This window comes from Prionailurus bengalensis, chromosome D4 (assembly GCF_016509475.1).
Source record: "Prionailurus bengalensis isolate Pbe53 chromosome D4, Fcat_Pben_1.1_paternal_pri, whole genome shotgun sequence".
In the NCBI taxonomy this organism is placed as follows: Eukaryota; Metazoa; Chordata; class Mammalia; order Carnivora; family Felidae; genus Prionailurus; species Prionailurus bengalensis.
In genome coordinates this window covers 17,842,835-17,858,792 of record NC_057359.1, presented here as the reverse complement: position 1 = coordinate 17,858,792, position 15,958 = coordinate 17,842,835, and the positions used below count along the sequence as shown (strand labels likewise).

The 15,958-nt window shown below is 46.7% G+C and overlaps 1 protein-coding gene across 1 annotated transcript in view; it reads right to left on the bottom strand.

The window, feature by feature from the left end:
• The window catches only part of PCSK5 (proprotein convertase subtilisin/kexin type 5), a 457,705-nt gene that overhangs the window by 180,136 nt on the left and 261,611 nt on the right, over positions 1 to 15,958 (bottom strand). The window contains 3 exon segments of the mRNA XM_043565357.1: positions 3,280 to 3,416; positions 13,066 to 13,254; positions 14,691 to 14,808. Of these exon segments, the coding sequence (XP_043421292.1) occupies positions 3,280 to 3,416; positions 13,066 to 13,254; positions 14,691 to 14,808 (444 nt within the window).

Sequence of the window (15,958 nt, the reverse complement as noted above, 5' to 3'; positions counted from 1 at the left end):
ACATATGAAAAGATGCTCAGCACCACTCATCATCAGGGAAATGCAAATCAAAGGCACAATGAAATATCACCTCACACCCGTCAGAACGGCTAAAACTAACAACACAGAAAACAACAGGTGTTGGCAAAGATGTGGAAGAAGGGGAACCCTCTTACGCTGTCGGTGGGAATGCAAACTGGTGCAGTCACTGTGGAAAACAGAACAGAGGTTCCTCAAAAAGTTAAAAGCTAAAAATAGAACTACCGTACGATCCAGAAATTGCACTACCGGGTATCTACCCCCAAACAAAACAAAAACAAAAACGCTGATTCAAAAAGATATATGCATCCCTATGTTGATCAAGGCATTATTTACAATAGCCAAGATGTAGAAGGAACCCATGTGTCCACTGAGAGATGAATAGATAAAAAAGATATGGTGTGTGTGTGTGTGTGTGTGTGTGTGTGTGTGAAACATACACACACACACGGAGTATCACCCAGCCATAAAGATGAATGAGATCTTGTCCTCTGTGGCAGCATGGATGGACCTAGAAGGGATTATGCTTAGTGAGATAAGTAAAACAGAGAAAGGCAAACACCGTATGATTTCACTGATACAGACAGAGAACAAACTTGTTGCCAAAGGGGAAAGGGAGGGAAGGACAAGAAAAACCAGTGAAGGGAGGTGGGAGGTACAGGCTTGCGGTTATGGGATGAATAAGTCACAGGGATAAAAAGGCACAGGGAATCTAGTCAACAGCAAGCTACTAGCGTTGCGTGGTGACAAGACGCCGGTCACGCTTGCGGAGAGCACAACACAGCATACGGACTTGTTGAATCACCACGTTGTGCACCTGAAACTAATGTAACATTGTGTGTCAACCGTAGCAATTCAAAACCCTTAATATGTATTTTAATAATACACAAATGGGAAGAAACAATAAAGAAATGTAAACTCAGTTTGGAATCAGGAACCTCTACATTTGGGAACGATTCTACCCGAACTGGGCTAGACAATTCTACATCTCCAACTGAAGTTCTATTAGCTTACTGCAGAAATACCTCATGAATTAGAGAGAGAGACCTTCCAAAGGACTATACGCCATTGAAACAATGATGAAACCATTGAAACCAATGATGAAACCGTTGACACACGGACACACACAGAAAAGCAGAAGTCCCTTTTCAACTCTGTAATTAATCCTAAACTCAAAGGTTGGTGGAAGGGAGGATATCCAACAACTGTGGGTACCTACGCAGGCCTCCACACCCCAGGCCAGTAGGAGCATTAGGGCATCTCTCTTCCGGCAGAAAAGAACATCTGTAAAATGACTAGACGTGACGAGGATTACATGTGAACATTTAAATGGCATAAGGGGAAGCCAACGCTGTGGAAGAGACAACTCTAGACTATCTGGGTTACTGCTGAGAGCTTTTAACACAGACGATCATAATAAAATCTGGAGAGGCAGTGAACTCCTGGAGAGCAGAGAGATTTATATTCACGGCCCCTGACCCTTGCACATAAATACCTAGTCGACCATTAGCGAGCCCCCAGGGGTAGTCTGCTCCTGTGGGGGGGTAGCGTTTTATCACTGACATTCTTTAGAAATGCTGGTGCACGGTGATAGTAAAGAGCGGAGTGAGTTTTAGGTAGTTTTATCACTGTCTTATATTCTCAGCAGATAACGTGTACCCCTTATGTCTGTCCCTTTGGCTGCACCCCACCCCCAGTTTTGTTCACAACTACCACATTTGGACAGTGATTACTTCCCTGGGACCTCTTGAGATGTAAGAGCCCTGACGTGGCACCTGCTGATAAATCAACTGGGGTCGGGCACCGCACCCACGTCACCATGCTGCCATTGCCCCTGGGTGCCATGACCCAGGGTATCTCTATTAAATGAGCAATGACCATGGCCTGGAACAGGAGATGGGGGGGGCGGGGGGAGGGCGGGGAGGAAGTTCCTGGGAACTAAGTAGATTATGAGCCAATGAAAGTGTCTAGAAACTAGGGTCTAGTTATTTTCACGTGCCCTATCCTGCCTTGTGGACAGACATTTGATTTCTCCATAAAGGTTTGGCCACCATTATATTCCCGGTGCATGCTGGAGACGAGCTGAATCTGGACACCGTTTAACAAATCTTTTATCCTGATTCACTGCGACCCTGCCACCCTTCTTGTTTTAGCTTCCCTGAATGTGGGCCCACTGTGGCAACGCAGAGAGACCACATCGCGGAATTAGGGGAAAGAGATCGCCAAATGCGCGGCCAAATCCGATCTCTCAGAATGAGTAACTTTCCCTGCTTCATTCCTGTGTCCTGCTGTGTGCCTTCTCTGCCCTATGCAGCCCACAGTGTCCAAATAGCACACACCCTTACAGTTAATTACAGAACGTCTGGTTAATTTATTCTGCCATCAGGGGAGGGCTAGAATTGGACGTCAGTCCTAAAATGCCCTCAGGCCTGGATCTTCTACGGAGGGACTGTACGGAGAGAGTACTGAGAAACACGCGTTTATTAGATGGTTGAAGATGTGTCCACAGCTGGGTGGGAGGCTGGGGTGTCTGTCAAACAGATCACCTGCTACTGAGCCATGTAGGGCTCCATCACGGGCCACACAGGCCCCTGTGAAAAACTGTTCAATCCCCCCCCCCCACCCCCCCCACCGCCGGCCAAGCTACCTTTGTAATTTCCCTTACTTCATGTTACAAACAAAAGCTTCCTAGATTAGCATGAGGAGGAGAGAGGCCCTATGCCTCTGTTAACATTGTAAGTTCCATGTTTTACTTAGCTGGAAAGTATTCCTTTTTCTTAGCTCTTAGGCTCCCGAGGGCCATTCATTTTCTTTACTGGTAACCACTTTAGCTGGCACAGGCCAAGCTCGATGTCTTGTGAACACTGAAAATTAATAGGAGAATAAACCCAGAGAAAAACCTAACTAAGGAAACTTATGACCGTGCAATTTAATTCACGCATGCAGGCGGACAAGGCTGGCATGCTTATGGGGGAAGGTGGTTAGAGATGTGGGTCCTATGTTCTGAAACATCAACCCGCAGCTGCCATGTTTTATCCTGTACTTACATCTAAACATTTACTCTTCAGTTCTAATAATCCTTCAATTATTACCTCTCAAATGGTAACGCTGAGAACTGGAATATGTGCAGTTAACTCAAAACACAGGATCATATGAAAAAGGATGATGTCGATATGTAAATGTAAATCACTTCTTGGCCAGAATACATTCCGTCACTTTGTTCTGCACAGTCAACCAAATTGTAGAAAAGGGAGTTCCTACCTGGGGTCTTGAAGTTCCTCAGCTGGGAGGGAGTATCGTAAACTTCAAGGATCCAGTCACCGGTGGCTCGTTCTCCCCAGCAATGAATGGTCATGAACTCCCAGTTTTTAAATCCTTCCATGGAATGATCAAAAAGCCTGAGAGAGACCCATAAAACATTGTTTTGTATGTTGTTTAGGATCCAGTGAAGGTCGAATCAAGACCATGATCAACAATCCTTTTGTCTCCATCAGCATATCCAGCTCAGTACTGGAGCCTGTCTTCCTCCTGGACCTTGACCGCTAGTAGACCCAAACACGTGTCATTGTTCTACCACAGGGAAACAGGCGCAGGGGTGGCCTTGTAATAGCACATCGGGCAGGGGTAAACATTTCGGGATCGGGAAAACCAGGCTATGGCTCTACCCGAAAGACTGATAGAACCAGGTGTTGAAGACGTGGAGAAACTGAAACTCTCTTACACTGCTGATGGGAATGCCAAATGGTACAGTTTGGTACTTCTTACCGGGTCATCCACAATCCCTCGCCTAGATATTTACCTGAGCAATGAAGACATAATGTTCACACAAGGAACCTCATAGGAATGTTCACAGCAGCTTTATTCATGAGCACTGAGAACTGTTAACAACTCCGATGTCCATCAACTAGTGAATGGGGAAACCAGTTCTGGTATGTGCATACAACCAAATACTACCCAGTAATAAAAACTATTGAATGGCCAGCACACGCAACTGCATGAATTAATTTCAAAAGCCTTTAAGCTAAATGAAAGAAGTCAGACACAAAAGACTATGTGCTGTATGATTCAATTTGTGACATTCTAGAAAAGGCAACAGAAACAGAAACAGAGTAGTGGTTGCCAGGGGCTGGGAGGGAGGAAGGGGCACGGTAGAGGTACTGGGGATGATAGAACCATTTTGTGTCAAAACGCATTACATTACACATATTAAAAAGTGAATTGTACTTTATGTAAATTATGCCTCAATAAAAAGACCCTGCCCGCTAATCTTAACCAGTTCAGGGAGTCATGCCTGGCTCTACAACATAGATTCTGTTCTTCTAGCTCTTCCAACGATTTTCTAAGCTCCTAATTCCCTATGTGAAATCTTTGCCTCCTTGCAATAGCTAGACTTGTTTGTTTCCTGTGACGTAATCCTGAGGGATATAGAATAGGAAGGGACATAAAAGAAGAAAACAGAATCCTCATCAAAAATAAAGAGATGTCGACAGATCATGTATAAAACTAGCACATAAAGAAAGAGGCATATCATTTATATAGGCACATTGTAGAGCTTTGACCGTCCAAAGAAATATCCAAAAGATTTCTATGGGGTGGGGGTTGGCTGGCTCAGTGAGTAGAGCATGCAGCTCTTGATCTCGGGGTCATGAGTTCAAGCCCCACGTGAGTTGTAGCACCTACTTAAAAAAAAAAGATTTCTACTGAGATAGAACCTAGAAAGCAAAAAATTAAGCGCCAAGGGACAGATTTTTAGAGTACTTAAAAAATAACGTGCATCGATTATTTTTGTGGAAAAAAATAATAAAACAAGAGAGAGAATTTGAAAGCCAGATAGAGAGGGAAGAATATCTCTAGGATTGTCTTAGGAGTCACCATGTCCCATTACTGGGACATATCTGTCCTTCAGTGGAGGCAAAGTTCACAGCCAACTGGATGCCGATGGCTATTCAGAACATGCAATCAACTCGCCTTGCCTTAATTTCATGTTCACCAAGGAAACTGGCGGTTATAATTCGACATTCTATGTATATCTTGCCATTGGAAGAAAATGCGCCCTTCTAAAACCAAAAATAACCTGCGTAATCTCTCTGCAATATACTAGAATTCTGATTCATTACGTACAAAAGTGTTCTATCAATATGTTTGAGGAGCCCTCTAAAACGCTCGCTGGATTCTGAAGCCACAGGGTTAGGGGCACAACTGGAACGTATGAGGTCAATGGGTGACGTTCAGCATTTTTCCCTGGAGAAACGCAACAAACAGGAAAATCACCTCTACGTGTTCCTTAGCCCTTGGAAGAAGACAAAGGGAAAGTACTTACCAGCATTCTCAAAGTGTCCCATGGTCAGAAAGTTTGGGAAAATTTGGGAAAGGCTGAGTTAGAGTTGAACAGATCTCTTTACCGGAAAACATCTCAGATCTTTGGATGTTCAAATGCTTTGTTAATTTCCACAACGGGGCTAATGGTAGGGAGTGATTTTTCAAAGCTTGTATGAAGGAGAAGCCCTTTTTCTTTACTTGGAATATCCGTATGCTATCTATAAGGGTTAGTTCTGAACAGAGGAGTGTGGCATTTCAACAAGAACCATATTAGATGTGGTGGCTTTCCCTCACGGGTAGAAACAGTGACTCCTACACAAATGTCTTCCCGGCGTAAAAGATCTTCGATACATCAGGGATGGTACATTTTATGGAGATCCTATAATTAACGCACAGGGCTTGTTTCACAAGCCTACGGCTTGAAACTGGACTTGACCAGGAAGCAATCGCTGGCTCATTATATAACTCACTTACATACATGGACTCCTTCACGTAAACTCAGAGGGTGGGCATGCTGGATGAAAATGAGAAACAGCAGTGGGGAAGGAAGAGCCATTTCAAATCGCCCTTCGTCTCAGACAGATGTTACTAAAGGGAGTATGTTGACGCAGAATTGGGTGGAGGCAGAAACCAATCTAGAACCACTTCTTAGCCCAGAGAGTTCTGATTCAAGGCTCCAGTTCGTTGAAGCCATTGTGTCATCTGCGGGCACTGAGGCAACAAGTTGTCACATAATACCTTTCCAAGAGTGCCGAACTTAAAAGCAATTCCCAAACAGTTTAGACAGAACGTTTGGCTCATTGCCTCATGTCTCAAAACTACAAAGGAGACTTGAGGCTCCTCCATCACATGAGGGCAGTCTTGTTTCCATAACCCCAGCCAACTTCTAATTACTCACGGGTCAATTATTTGACTGCTGGATTAGTGGACCCTGGGTTTCTTCCCTTCCACCCTTTCCTGACCACCTTCGAAAATCATTCCATTGCGGCCAATCACTTTTAAATCACCTTTGGAACCAAAATTAAATATAAACGGGGTGCCAAGAAGAAATATCCATAATCGGCATTCAAGTAAGTGTTTCAAAGCCCGAATACAAATGGGCTTTGTCTATCTGGCTAAGCGGTTTCCCACCCTGGTCTCTTCCCTTTATGCAGAGCTGAATGCTCATTAATTTCATGTAGACATAAAAGTTGAGGAGAGGAATTAAAATGCAGCCAAACACGATCATTGCCTTTTGTTAAAAGAGTTGATGGGGAAAGAAATAGACACTGATTGCTGGTGTTGTTTCAACTAGCTGGGCATTCATGTTTCTAATCTCACCCTGTTCTTTATTTCATTCTGATGCAGCGCTTAAGCGATTCCCTATTTTTAGCATTGTAACATTTAAAACCCTGCCTCATCTGTAGATAACAAAAGGTAACACTGGCAGTAGGTTCCATTTGTGTTGCAGACAACATACTTGCTCCAGACAAGCAAGGGTCATATGGTCACCAGCTAAAGAGATTCTAAGTGTGTGGTCTCCGTCCATCAACTAAAAAGTCCAGTGCCCGGTTAGCACGTCTCTGCTGTGCCAACAGTGAAGAAACCCGACACATTATTAGCCAACGTTATTAGCATGGATAAAATGCCAATAGAGCAGGGCCAGTGTGCGGCAAGCTGGAGTAATGAACTCCATGCCCGAATCACATCTTCCTTTTGCAGCGAAACCCTGTTCTGTCCAAGTTGACTTCATCATCATGTGCTCGATGAAATGATATGTGCATGTGGTAGCACAAATTATGCATCCAGTTATTAAAATGGTGCCCCACAGCCCTATCCCTGTGAGTGGTTTTCAAATAAATTACTTTGGATGAAGCCTGGTAGAAAAGATTGCCATTAAGTGTAGTACATCCTTTTGAGGAATTAACTCAGGAAATAACTCATATAATTAGTGCAAGCTTTGTCCCCCCCTTCCACTTAAAGAGTCTAGCCAATGTGTCAAGGCTACAACATTCTTCAACGATGTTATAGCAGCTAAATAACAAGACATTTTATAAGTACTGACAGCTATGTGTTATCATATAATTATTTCTAAAAGTGTAAACGGATCTTAATTTCTGAATCATCTACTACTACCCAAACAGTATTTATGTTCGCTACAGAATTAGACTCTAGATAGATATTTTTGGAAGTCTCCTTTTTTTTCTTTCTCTGTCTTTTGAGATACTTTTTCTTTTCTTTTTAGTGCTTTATCACAATTTAACGTACAACTTACGGAATGCTGGAAGCACTCATTTGGCTTCATTGTAATTGGGTTTTCGATTTTCCTTAGATGGCTGGCTTTTGCAAGTTTTAAATAATTTGCTTCTGAAACAGGGTATTTCAAACACACTATTCAGGTTTTCCTGTCTCTTGTAGTCTAAATTACTTCTTTATGAAAGGTTGTGAGAGAGAGGTACTAATTCTAGAGGTTTGGAATATGTAAAAAGACGAGTTTAAAAACAAAAACAAAAACAAAAACAAAACTTTCAACCTGCCTACTATTACTGACTCGCCAAGCCCCGAATGCATTCCTTCTTGTGGATCTATGAGGTACGTATATAATCTTGCAGATTTATTCCATTTAAGAGTGGCTGGCTTTTATCTCTAAGTATCTGTTTTCGATTACAGGCGCCTTTGTAAATTACTCGCACAGCACCCAGCAGTGCTCGGCTTGCAAGTCTTTTGAGGACATGAAAATAACAAGAATGTGTACGACGAGCTGGGTGATCTTTTAAATCGCTGCCATTTAAAATGTGGTCTGTGGACAGGCAGCTTGAGCATCACCTGGGAGCTTCTTAGAAATGCAGATTCACGGACCTCACCCAGACCTACAGAATCAGACTCTGGGAAAGGGGCCCGGCCATCTGTGTTTGATGGAGTCATTCACCAGGTGCTTTGAGAAGCACTGTGTAAATAAGGGTTAGCACTTAGGGAGTGCTCACCGTGTATTCTAGGAGCCCCGCTACGGACTGGACTTGCTGTCCGGGAGCTTCTTCAGAGCTTGTGACCACCCTGGGAGGCGGGTACTACGGCGTCTAGGTTCTAGATGAATCACTTTCAGAATCACTTCCCAAAGTCAAACCTAAACATTGGTGAAATCAAGGCAATCCCAGCTCTAACTCCAAAGGCTGTACCCTCTTCCGGATGAAGGAGGAGGGTTCTTACGGCGAGGCCTTCCTGGAATGCCAAACTTCCCCTCAGAAGGGCAATTTTTACTGCAAGCCACAAATGCATTTATATAGCACGACACTTTGCAAATGTCAATAGTCTGTCATTCAACATTTGGGCAGCAACAAAAATGACTCAAATATAAACACCACATTTAAACACAGTTAATTATAGAAGCCTATAGGTTTTGCAGACTAGAAAGTGTACCTTCTCTCTACTTAAGACCATAATTAGAAGCAGAGATATTCATCTGTAATCAAATTTAGAAAGAAAGGCAAAGTTTCAGCTTTCAGTCAGAAGCCAAAATTTGGAACAGAGAGCCGATAGAACTAAACTAAATCTAAAACTCACTGACTTGGGGGAAGGGGAGTTTCAGGGGTGGCGGGGGGTTGGGGGAAAGACAGCTTTTCATAATCCTAACCAATGCAGCTGAAGGAAGGATCGGCTGGAGCTGTTGTTTGAAGACATGTACATGGGCAGACCCTGAGTATGTGGGTAGCATAAAAAAAGTCTTCAAGTCTAAAGTTGTTCTTGTCGAAAAGCGTTTTAAAGGGACCCAAGCCCACCCAGGTTCCCCCCCCCCCAACCCCATCGCCCCGATGCAAGTAAATCCTTTGTGCTGATTAAAAAGTTGGGCTTTTTGTGAGGCAGGGTATACGGGCCAAGAGGAGGACCCAAAAGGTGGGAGGGCAGGGGAAAACAAAGGGATTAGAAGGAACGGACCAGTTGCCCACTCGAGGACTGCTGTGTGTCCTCAGTGCTCCCGCCCACTAAATGATCAACCTGGCTAGCCCCGGGGGAGCTCACATGCTGGGCTGATGAGGCAGCTCGAGATGGACCCGCTCTGAATGCTGCTGAGCGCCTTCCAGGACGCAGCACCTGCAGATGCTTGGGTCAACTGTTCCTCCTCCCACAGCTGTTCTCCGCAGGAGTTCCAGCAAGTGCCCGTCAGCCCCGGGCAGGGAGGCACTGAGGGGTTCCAGACGGCCCACACAGGCCAAGTGTTCAGCGACCTCGCGGAAGGTGAGCTCCCAGCCAACTGCTGTGCTGTGGGGATAGGCGACGGCGGCCGCCTCAGCTCTACCTCTTTGTCTCAAATGACCCCCCCCAACTAGGGTAACTTCAGGATGCAAGCCTGTCGGGCTTATCTTTTAACGGTATTCTTTGCTCTCACCGTGGTCCTCCTCTGGAAATCTTGACTTCTTTGAAGGAAAGACAAGCGTCCAACCGGGGAACTGTTTGTTGCTCTCATTTATAATCTCTGACACACAGTTTCCTTCCCGAACTTGACCTATTCTCCTTTTTTCCTGGAGGAAGTAATCTTGCCTTGCAGGCCGACCCGAAGGACATTGGGGGGGGGGGAGCAGGCCTTCCCCTCCCCGGGGCCCCACCCCTCTTCGTGCTTCTTGGCCTCAGCTCCCAATCCAGGGAATGTGCCTGGAAACAGGACCAACGTGAGGGGACCCAAGGGCTCCTTGCCACCAGGTCAGGGACTAAAAGGTTTTGAGTAGATTTCCTCTCATAAAGGGAAAGCGTCCGAACACGCCAGGAAGAAAAAAAGAAAATGCCAGAAGAAACGGTCTTTCCTTAACCTTCAGTAGGAGGGATGCTCCCAGCACCAAGCACAGCAAGGGCAAGGGAGCCTAGCCCTGGAGGCCATTCGTGCTTTTGCGACTGGATGAGACTGTTTTGCATTTAAGGGCTCAGCCGCTCAGAGTGATGTTTTGCGGGGGGGATCTGTGGACAAATGAATTTATAACAGCCTTACATCTCTCGGTGTCCCCAGCCCTTTGCCACTCCAGTCCCTACGCCTTTTGGTGGCTACTTAATTTCCAGTGCTGAGAGGGAACGTATACAGAAGAGCAGCGCTTTAAGGAAATGCTCCAGACAGAGGAGACCCGAGCTGGGTAGCAACTTTCTCTCTACGGGGTCTGGACGCGGGGAGACGGAGGTAAACTGCAGGACCGCTGCTCACTGAGCATCTGAAATGCACGTGTCTTTTCTCTGGCACGAGTCAAGCGGCACTGCTGGGTTCAGCACTTTGCAAAGAGCGAAGCAGACGTCCGCGGCTGCGGAATGCGTGCCAGACGGGAGCCAGGGTCAAAGCCATCCGGCAAATCCTCTCACGGAATCCACAGCTCCTCTGCGTGCAGGTTGCCTCGCTGAAGTCATTCGGCGTGGGGGGCGGGGGCGGGGGGCAACAAGAAATACCGAACTGTGCGGGGAAAGCCCAGAAAGCCCGAGGAGCCCGTGTTTTCCAGGCCAATGGCAAGAGGGAAGGGACTTTTCCCCTACGACAGAGGAGGCTCGAGGGACAACAGCCACACGTACGTGAAGCAAACCTTTGCGCCTCAGTGTTTCACCTGGATACGCTTTCAAGTTTAATGCAGACGAATCAAGGCAAAGAAGAAGAAACGGAGAACAAGAGGGAGAAAGGTCTTCCCTCGCTTCGGTAGCAATGGCTGATGTGACCTCCCGATCACGCAATTATGCAGCTGAAGGCTTGGCCCGCCGGACAGAAGCATCTGGCAGGTGGTGGCAATTACCTGGCAGGCAGCAGCTGAGACCCCTGTCTGCGGAGGGAGGACGGCATGGGGAGCACGTCCAGCGATCTGATGCCACCGCAGCCTTCCCTTCTTCACACCTGCACCCACTTACTCTGGCAAAGCCACGCGTCATAAAGCACTAAGCCCACATCTTCCCGTGCCCTGTCGGAGGACGTTAGGTTTTTTAAACTTTTAAAAAAAAATTTTTTTTTTCAACATTTATTTATTTTTGGGACAGAGAGAGACAGAGCATGAACGGGGGAGAGGCAGAGAGAGAAGGAGACACAGAATCGGAAACAGGCTCCAGGCTCTGAGCCATCAGCCCAGAGCCCAACACGGGGCTCGAACTCCCGGACCGCGAGATCGTGACCTGGCTGAAGTCGGACGCTTAACCGACTGCGCCACCCAGGCGCCCCAGGGTTTTTCAAACTTTTTAAAAAATGTATTTATTTATTTTAAGAGAGGGCAAGAAGGGGAGGAGCAGAGACAGAGAGAGAGAGAGAGAGAGAGAGAGAGAGAGAGAATCCCAAGCAGGCTCCGCGTTGTTGGCACAGAGCTTGACCCGACAAACTGTGAGATCGCCGCCTGAGCCAAAACCGAGTCAGATGCTCAACCGACTGAGCCACCCAGGCATCCCGGAGGATGTTAGGTTGTAAAGAAGAATGCAAGTCTTCCAAGTACAGAAGTAAAAGATGGTTAAAGATTTCAGGTTCTGTATTCCTAGTCACTAGCATCCAGAATGCTCTTTTTCTCACAGTCCTAGAGGAGATGAAGGTGGGGATTCTGAAAACCAACTGGCTCTCGCTTAGCCTCACTTTTGGTTGTGCAGGCTTCCATTGGCCCCTGGCCTCTCAACTCCGCTGGCCTGTCGTCAGGCCGAACACAGTCCGCAGGCCATAGTCACGTGGCCATGTGGGCAGGTGGCTGTGTCTACAGAAAAGGTTGACTTTCATTTGGACTATGTATGCCATTCACAGTACGACTTTTGCTCCCATCAAGTGATCTTCTTGGAGGAGAAAAAGATCAAATCAAAGAAGCTTTGAGGCTCCTGGGTATGGTTTATATTTTAGAGCCATAGAGGGAACGAAGAGTCTAAGACAACATGATACGTCCCCATTCTGGTCCCTCTTGTTGACCAACACCTGCTGCCCCTGCTCCCAACCGCTCAGACGCCTATGAAGCAAAAGAAAACTTGTGCGAGAACATTCTGGCCTCTCCGATCTTGGCAATACAATGACCCGCTGGATAAGTGTTTGGAGGGGGCAGGGAAAAGGCAAGAGGCTAGGAAGAAAAACTGAGCACCTTCCTGAGCAATAAAGACTAACGGGCCAACCTTTAAAACAGGAAATTACAGTCAGTCTTCAAGCCAAATACAGCCTGCTGCCTGTTTCTGTAAATAAAGTTTTATTGGAAAACAGCCATGCCCACGCACTCACATCGCCTCAGGGGACTTGTGCACTCTTAGGCCGAGTTGGACAGTTGCATCAGAAACCCGGCCTGCAAGGCTCAAAACACTCACGGGCTCTTTGCAGAAAAAAAAAAAAAAAACAAACCTTTGCCAACACCTGTTTTGAAACACACACAGAATATCCCTTCGCTTGGGAAGATGCCTGGGCAGGAGAATCCGGTTAATCTGCACAAATGCAGACATTCAAGGGCAGGGGAGAGAATCGCAAAGGCCCAAGGAGGTGGTGCCCTGCATTTCTTTGTTAGGATGAAGAACCACAGGGGGCCTTCGCTTTTTCTGCGGCACCCTTTCACTGTTACTCAAGCATTCAATGTTACACCGTTTCCCGCCTGCAAGCCCAGGCGGTTTCGCGCTCCCTCACTGACGTATGGGCAGGGAGAGCTAGGACTGTCCCATCCTGACATGTAGGTGCCCCCTTAGTTTTAATGGTGGTGAGTAAGGAGCAGCTGACACTTTCTACCTTACATGGCAGCTCAGTCTTGGTGTCACCTCTTACCCGCTGGTGACCCGAAGCCATCACGGTACCTGTTGGCCAAAAGCTGGGACCTGGTTCCCGAGGGCGAGGTCAGGTAGATGGCCAGGTCTCCCCTCCTCGGGTGAGTGATGGTTATGCGCACAACTACGTGCTCCAAGTAGTTGACGTGGTGGTTCGGGTTATCGGAACACCCCGAAGCTTTGTAGATGGAGCGCACGGCGCTGTTGGGGCGAATTGTCCTGCAACAGAGAGAGACGGAGCGTGAGCACAGGACGTGACCGACGACCGAGCCGGCTGAGTGAACCTTGCACGCTTGGTGAGGTTACACGATGGAATGCAGGCAGCTGGTCGCTGGATACTAACGGACACAGTGCGATTACCCCAGGATCAACACCGGTTAGTCGGTGGGAAAGGTGTCAGTGAGAGGAAAGGAGGAATTAAGGGTCTTTTATCTTCGTGCTGGGAGTGGCTCTCGAGCTGGAGGGGATCACCTTGTTACAGAACACATGGGGCGGAGCCCCCGAGCTAGAATGTCTGAAACAGGAAGGCTGAGGTGGGCTTCCAAGAACCTGCGTTTCTCAGGCGACAGTGATGTTGCTGACCTATGGGATATACTTTCCGGACCGCTGATATAAGGTACCGTGGTCCGGGGGAGGCGTGGGGATTACCACGACCTTGGCTCAAATCTCTGGTCTGCCACTGCCTTGCTCTATAACCCACGGACGCACTCCTCGTCCTGCGTCCACGTTCCTGTCTTCTTCGCTGGCTTCCCCCTGTGTCACCGTCCCCCTTGAACCTCAGCCCCCGTAACACCAATATCAGTTCCAGTTGCGGGGTGATTCGTTTCCCACCTCAGAGACTCTGCCTAAAGCACTTTTTTTTTTTTTTTTTGCTGTTGTTCATATGGCTGACTCTTCCTCTCCCTTCACGGTCAAAGCTTGAACGTCACTCTCGGAGACTGTCGCCGAGCCACAGGAAAAACATGCCCCCTACTTCCTATTTTCTGTTTTATTTTCAACGTGTTGTTATTTTTATATAATAGGTTGAAAATGTACTTTGTAATTATATGTTCTGTAGTGACGCTTCTGGAATAGAAGGATTAGTTTGTTTGGAGTACAGTGACTTACGGAGAAAATTTGTACCGTTAAATGGAAATTCTGGCTGAGGAGCAACCTTAAGAATGCCCATCTGGGGGCGCCTGGGTGGCGCAGTCGGTTGGGCGTCCGACTTCAGCCAGGTCACGATCTTGCGGTCCGTGAGTTCGAGCCCCGCGTCAGGCTCTGGGCTGATGGCTCAGAGCCTGGAGCCTGCTTCCGATTCTGTGTCTCCCTCTCTCTCTGCCCCTCCCCCGTTCATGCTCTGTCTCTCTCTGTCCCAAAAATAAATAAACGTTGAAAAAAAAAATTAAAAAAAAAAAAAAAAGAATGCCCATCTATAAGGCCCTCCAAATCCCCTAATAAGAGGTGCCCATGAGGCTCCTTGGTTTCTACTGGGTGGATTTAAGAGCTTAGCATCCTAGACGTTCTATGAGACTTTTCTCATTACATTAGGAAGAAACCCCCAAAAACTACACAAGCGTCTGGCTCTCATATACAACAAAGGGCTTCCTGCGCACTTGAGCTGGCCCGATCTCTTTCAGGGCAGTGTTATGCTGTCTGCTTGCCGCGAACATTACTTGATTTGTCGGTCTGTGCTCTCCACACACACGTGCTGCTGGGGAACAGTGGTCCACTTCTCGGCTTCCATCACCATGGCTTCTGCGTCCATCAGTCCAAATCCATAGAGATGGCTCACTACGGAAGGCAAGAGGCTGGTCAGCTTCACGGAAGTTAGGATAAACCGACGCCATATACGCTCTGCTAGGATTTCACTCAGCAGAGCACCCGGACCCATCCCCCCGGGGACCCCGGCTTTGTTCCCAGCAACGACTGAAAAGCCAAGTGAAACAAAACAAATGAACAAACGCAACAAACCCAACACGTGCTCACCGAATAGTATGCATCCATCACAAACTCTCCTGGCGCGACAAGAACTTACATGCAAGAAATACCAATTTTCTGACATCTCTACAAGTTAGGCTGAATATTTCAGAAGACAAAAATTATTACCTTCCCTCTACCATATGAAAAATTGATTAAACTTTATGCATGAAATATTTGGAGGCCTCCAGACTTTTACGCCAGCTTCTTTGAATGTTGTAATCGTTTGGTTCTCAGTAAGAATGCCTATTGATCTCAATCTGAAATTGACATAACTGTCTCAGAAGTTTCATTACACACAGGGATATTTTCATAATGCTAGCAGCCATATCTACATGTGTAGTCCTTTTGAAAAAAAAAATACTTGAAAATCCCAGCGAATACTTAAAATCTCCCTCCTGTATTAAACTGTCTCATATGCTGAGACCCTGGCCTGGAGTCCCCCCCCCCACCCCCCACCCCCCTCCACTCTGCAGACTCACATTCTACTCCTGAGTTCTGGAAGGCCTCGCTCGTCTGTCTTCTCCTTCTTGAAATATCCTCTGACCAATAAAAGTCAGGAGACATTTACTGAAACTCAGCCATCTGTCATGCACTTTTCTCTTTTCTAGTCCTGTAATTCTAATAAATTTGTCAGTCCGTCTTCTGCCCATCTAGCCATCCAGCCATCCGCCCACACATCCATGCATTCATGCATCCATCCAGCATTTGAGTGTCTTCTATATGCCAGGCACTATATTACTCACACTGCACTTTTTAATTACGTGCCATTAATTGAATCACTAATTCCATCAGCACGTGTCTTTGCCCAACTACATTATAAACTGCTTGATGGCAGGAACGAGGACTTAGATTTCTTCACGTGATTCATGTTTTTAGCAGAGCTTTGCACATACGGGAGGGGGAAAAAAAAAGAAATGATTGCCTATCAAAAGGGGAAATTGCGTGAAGATTCAGAAATACT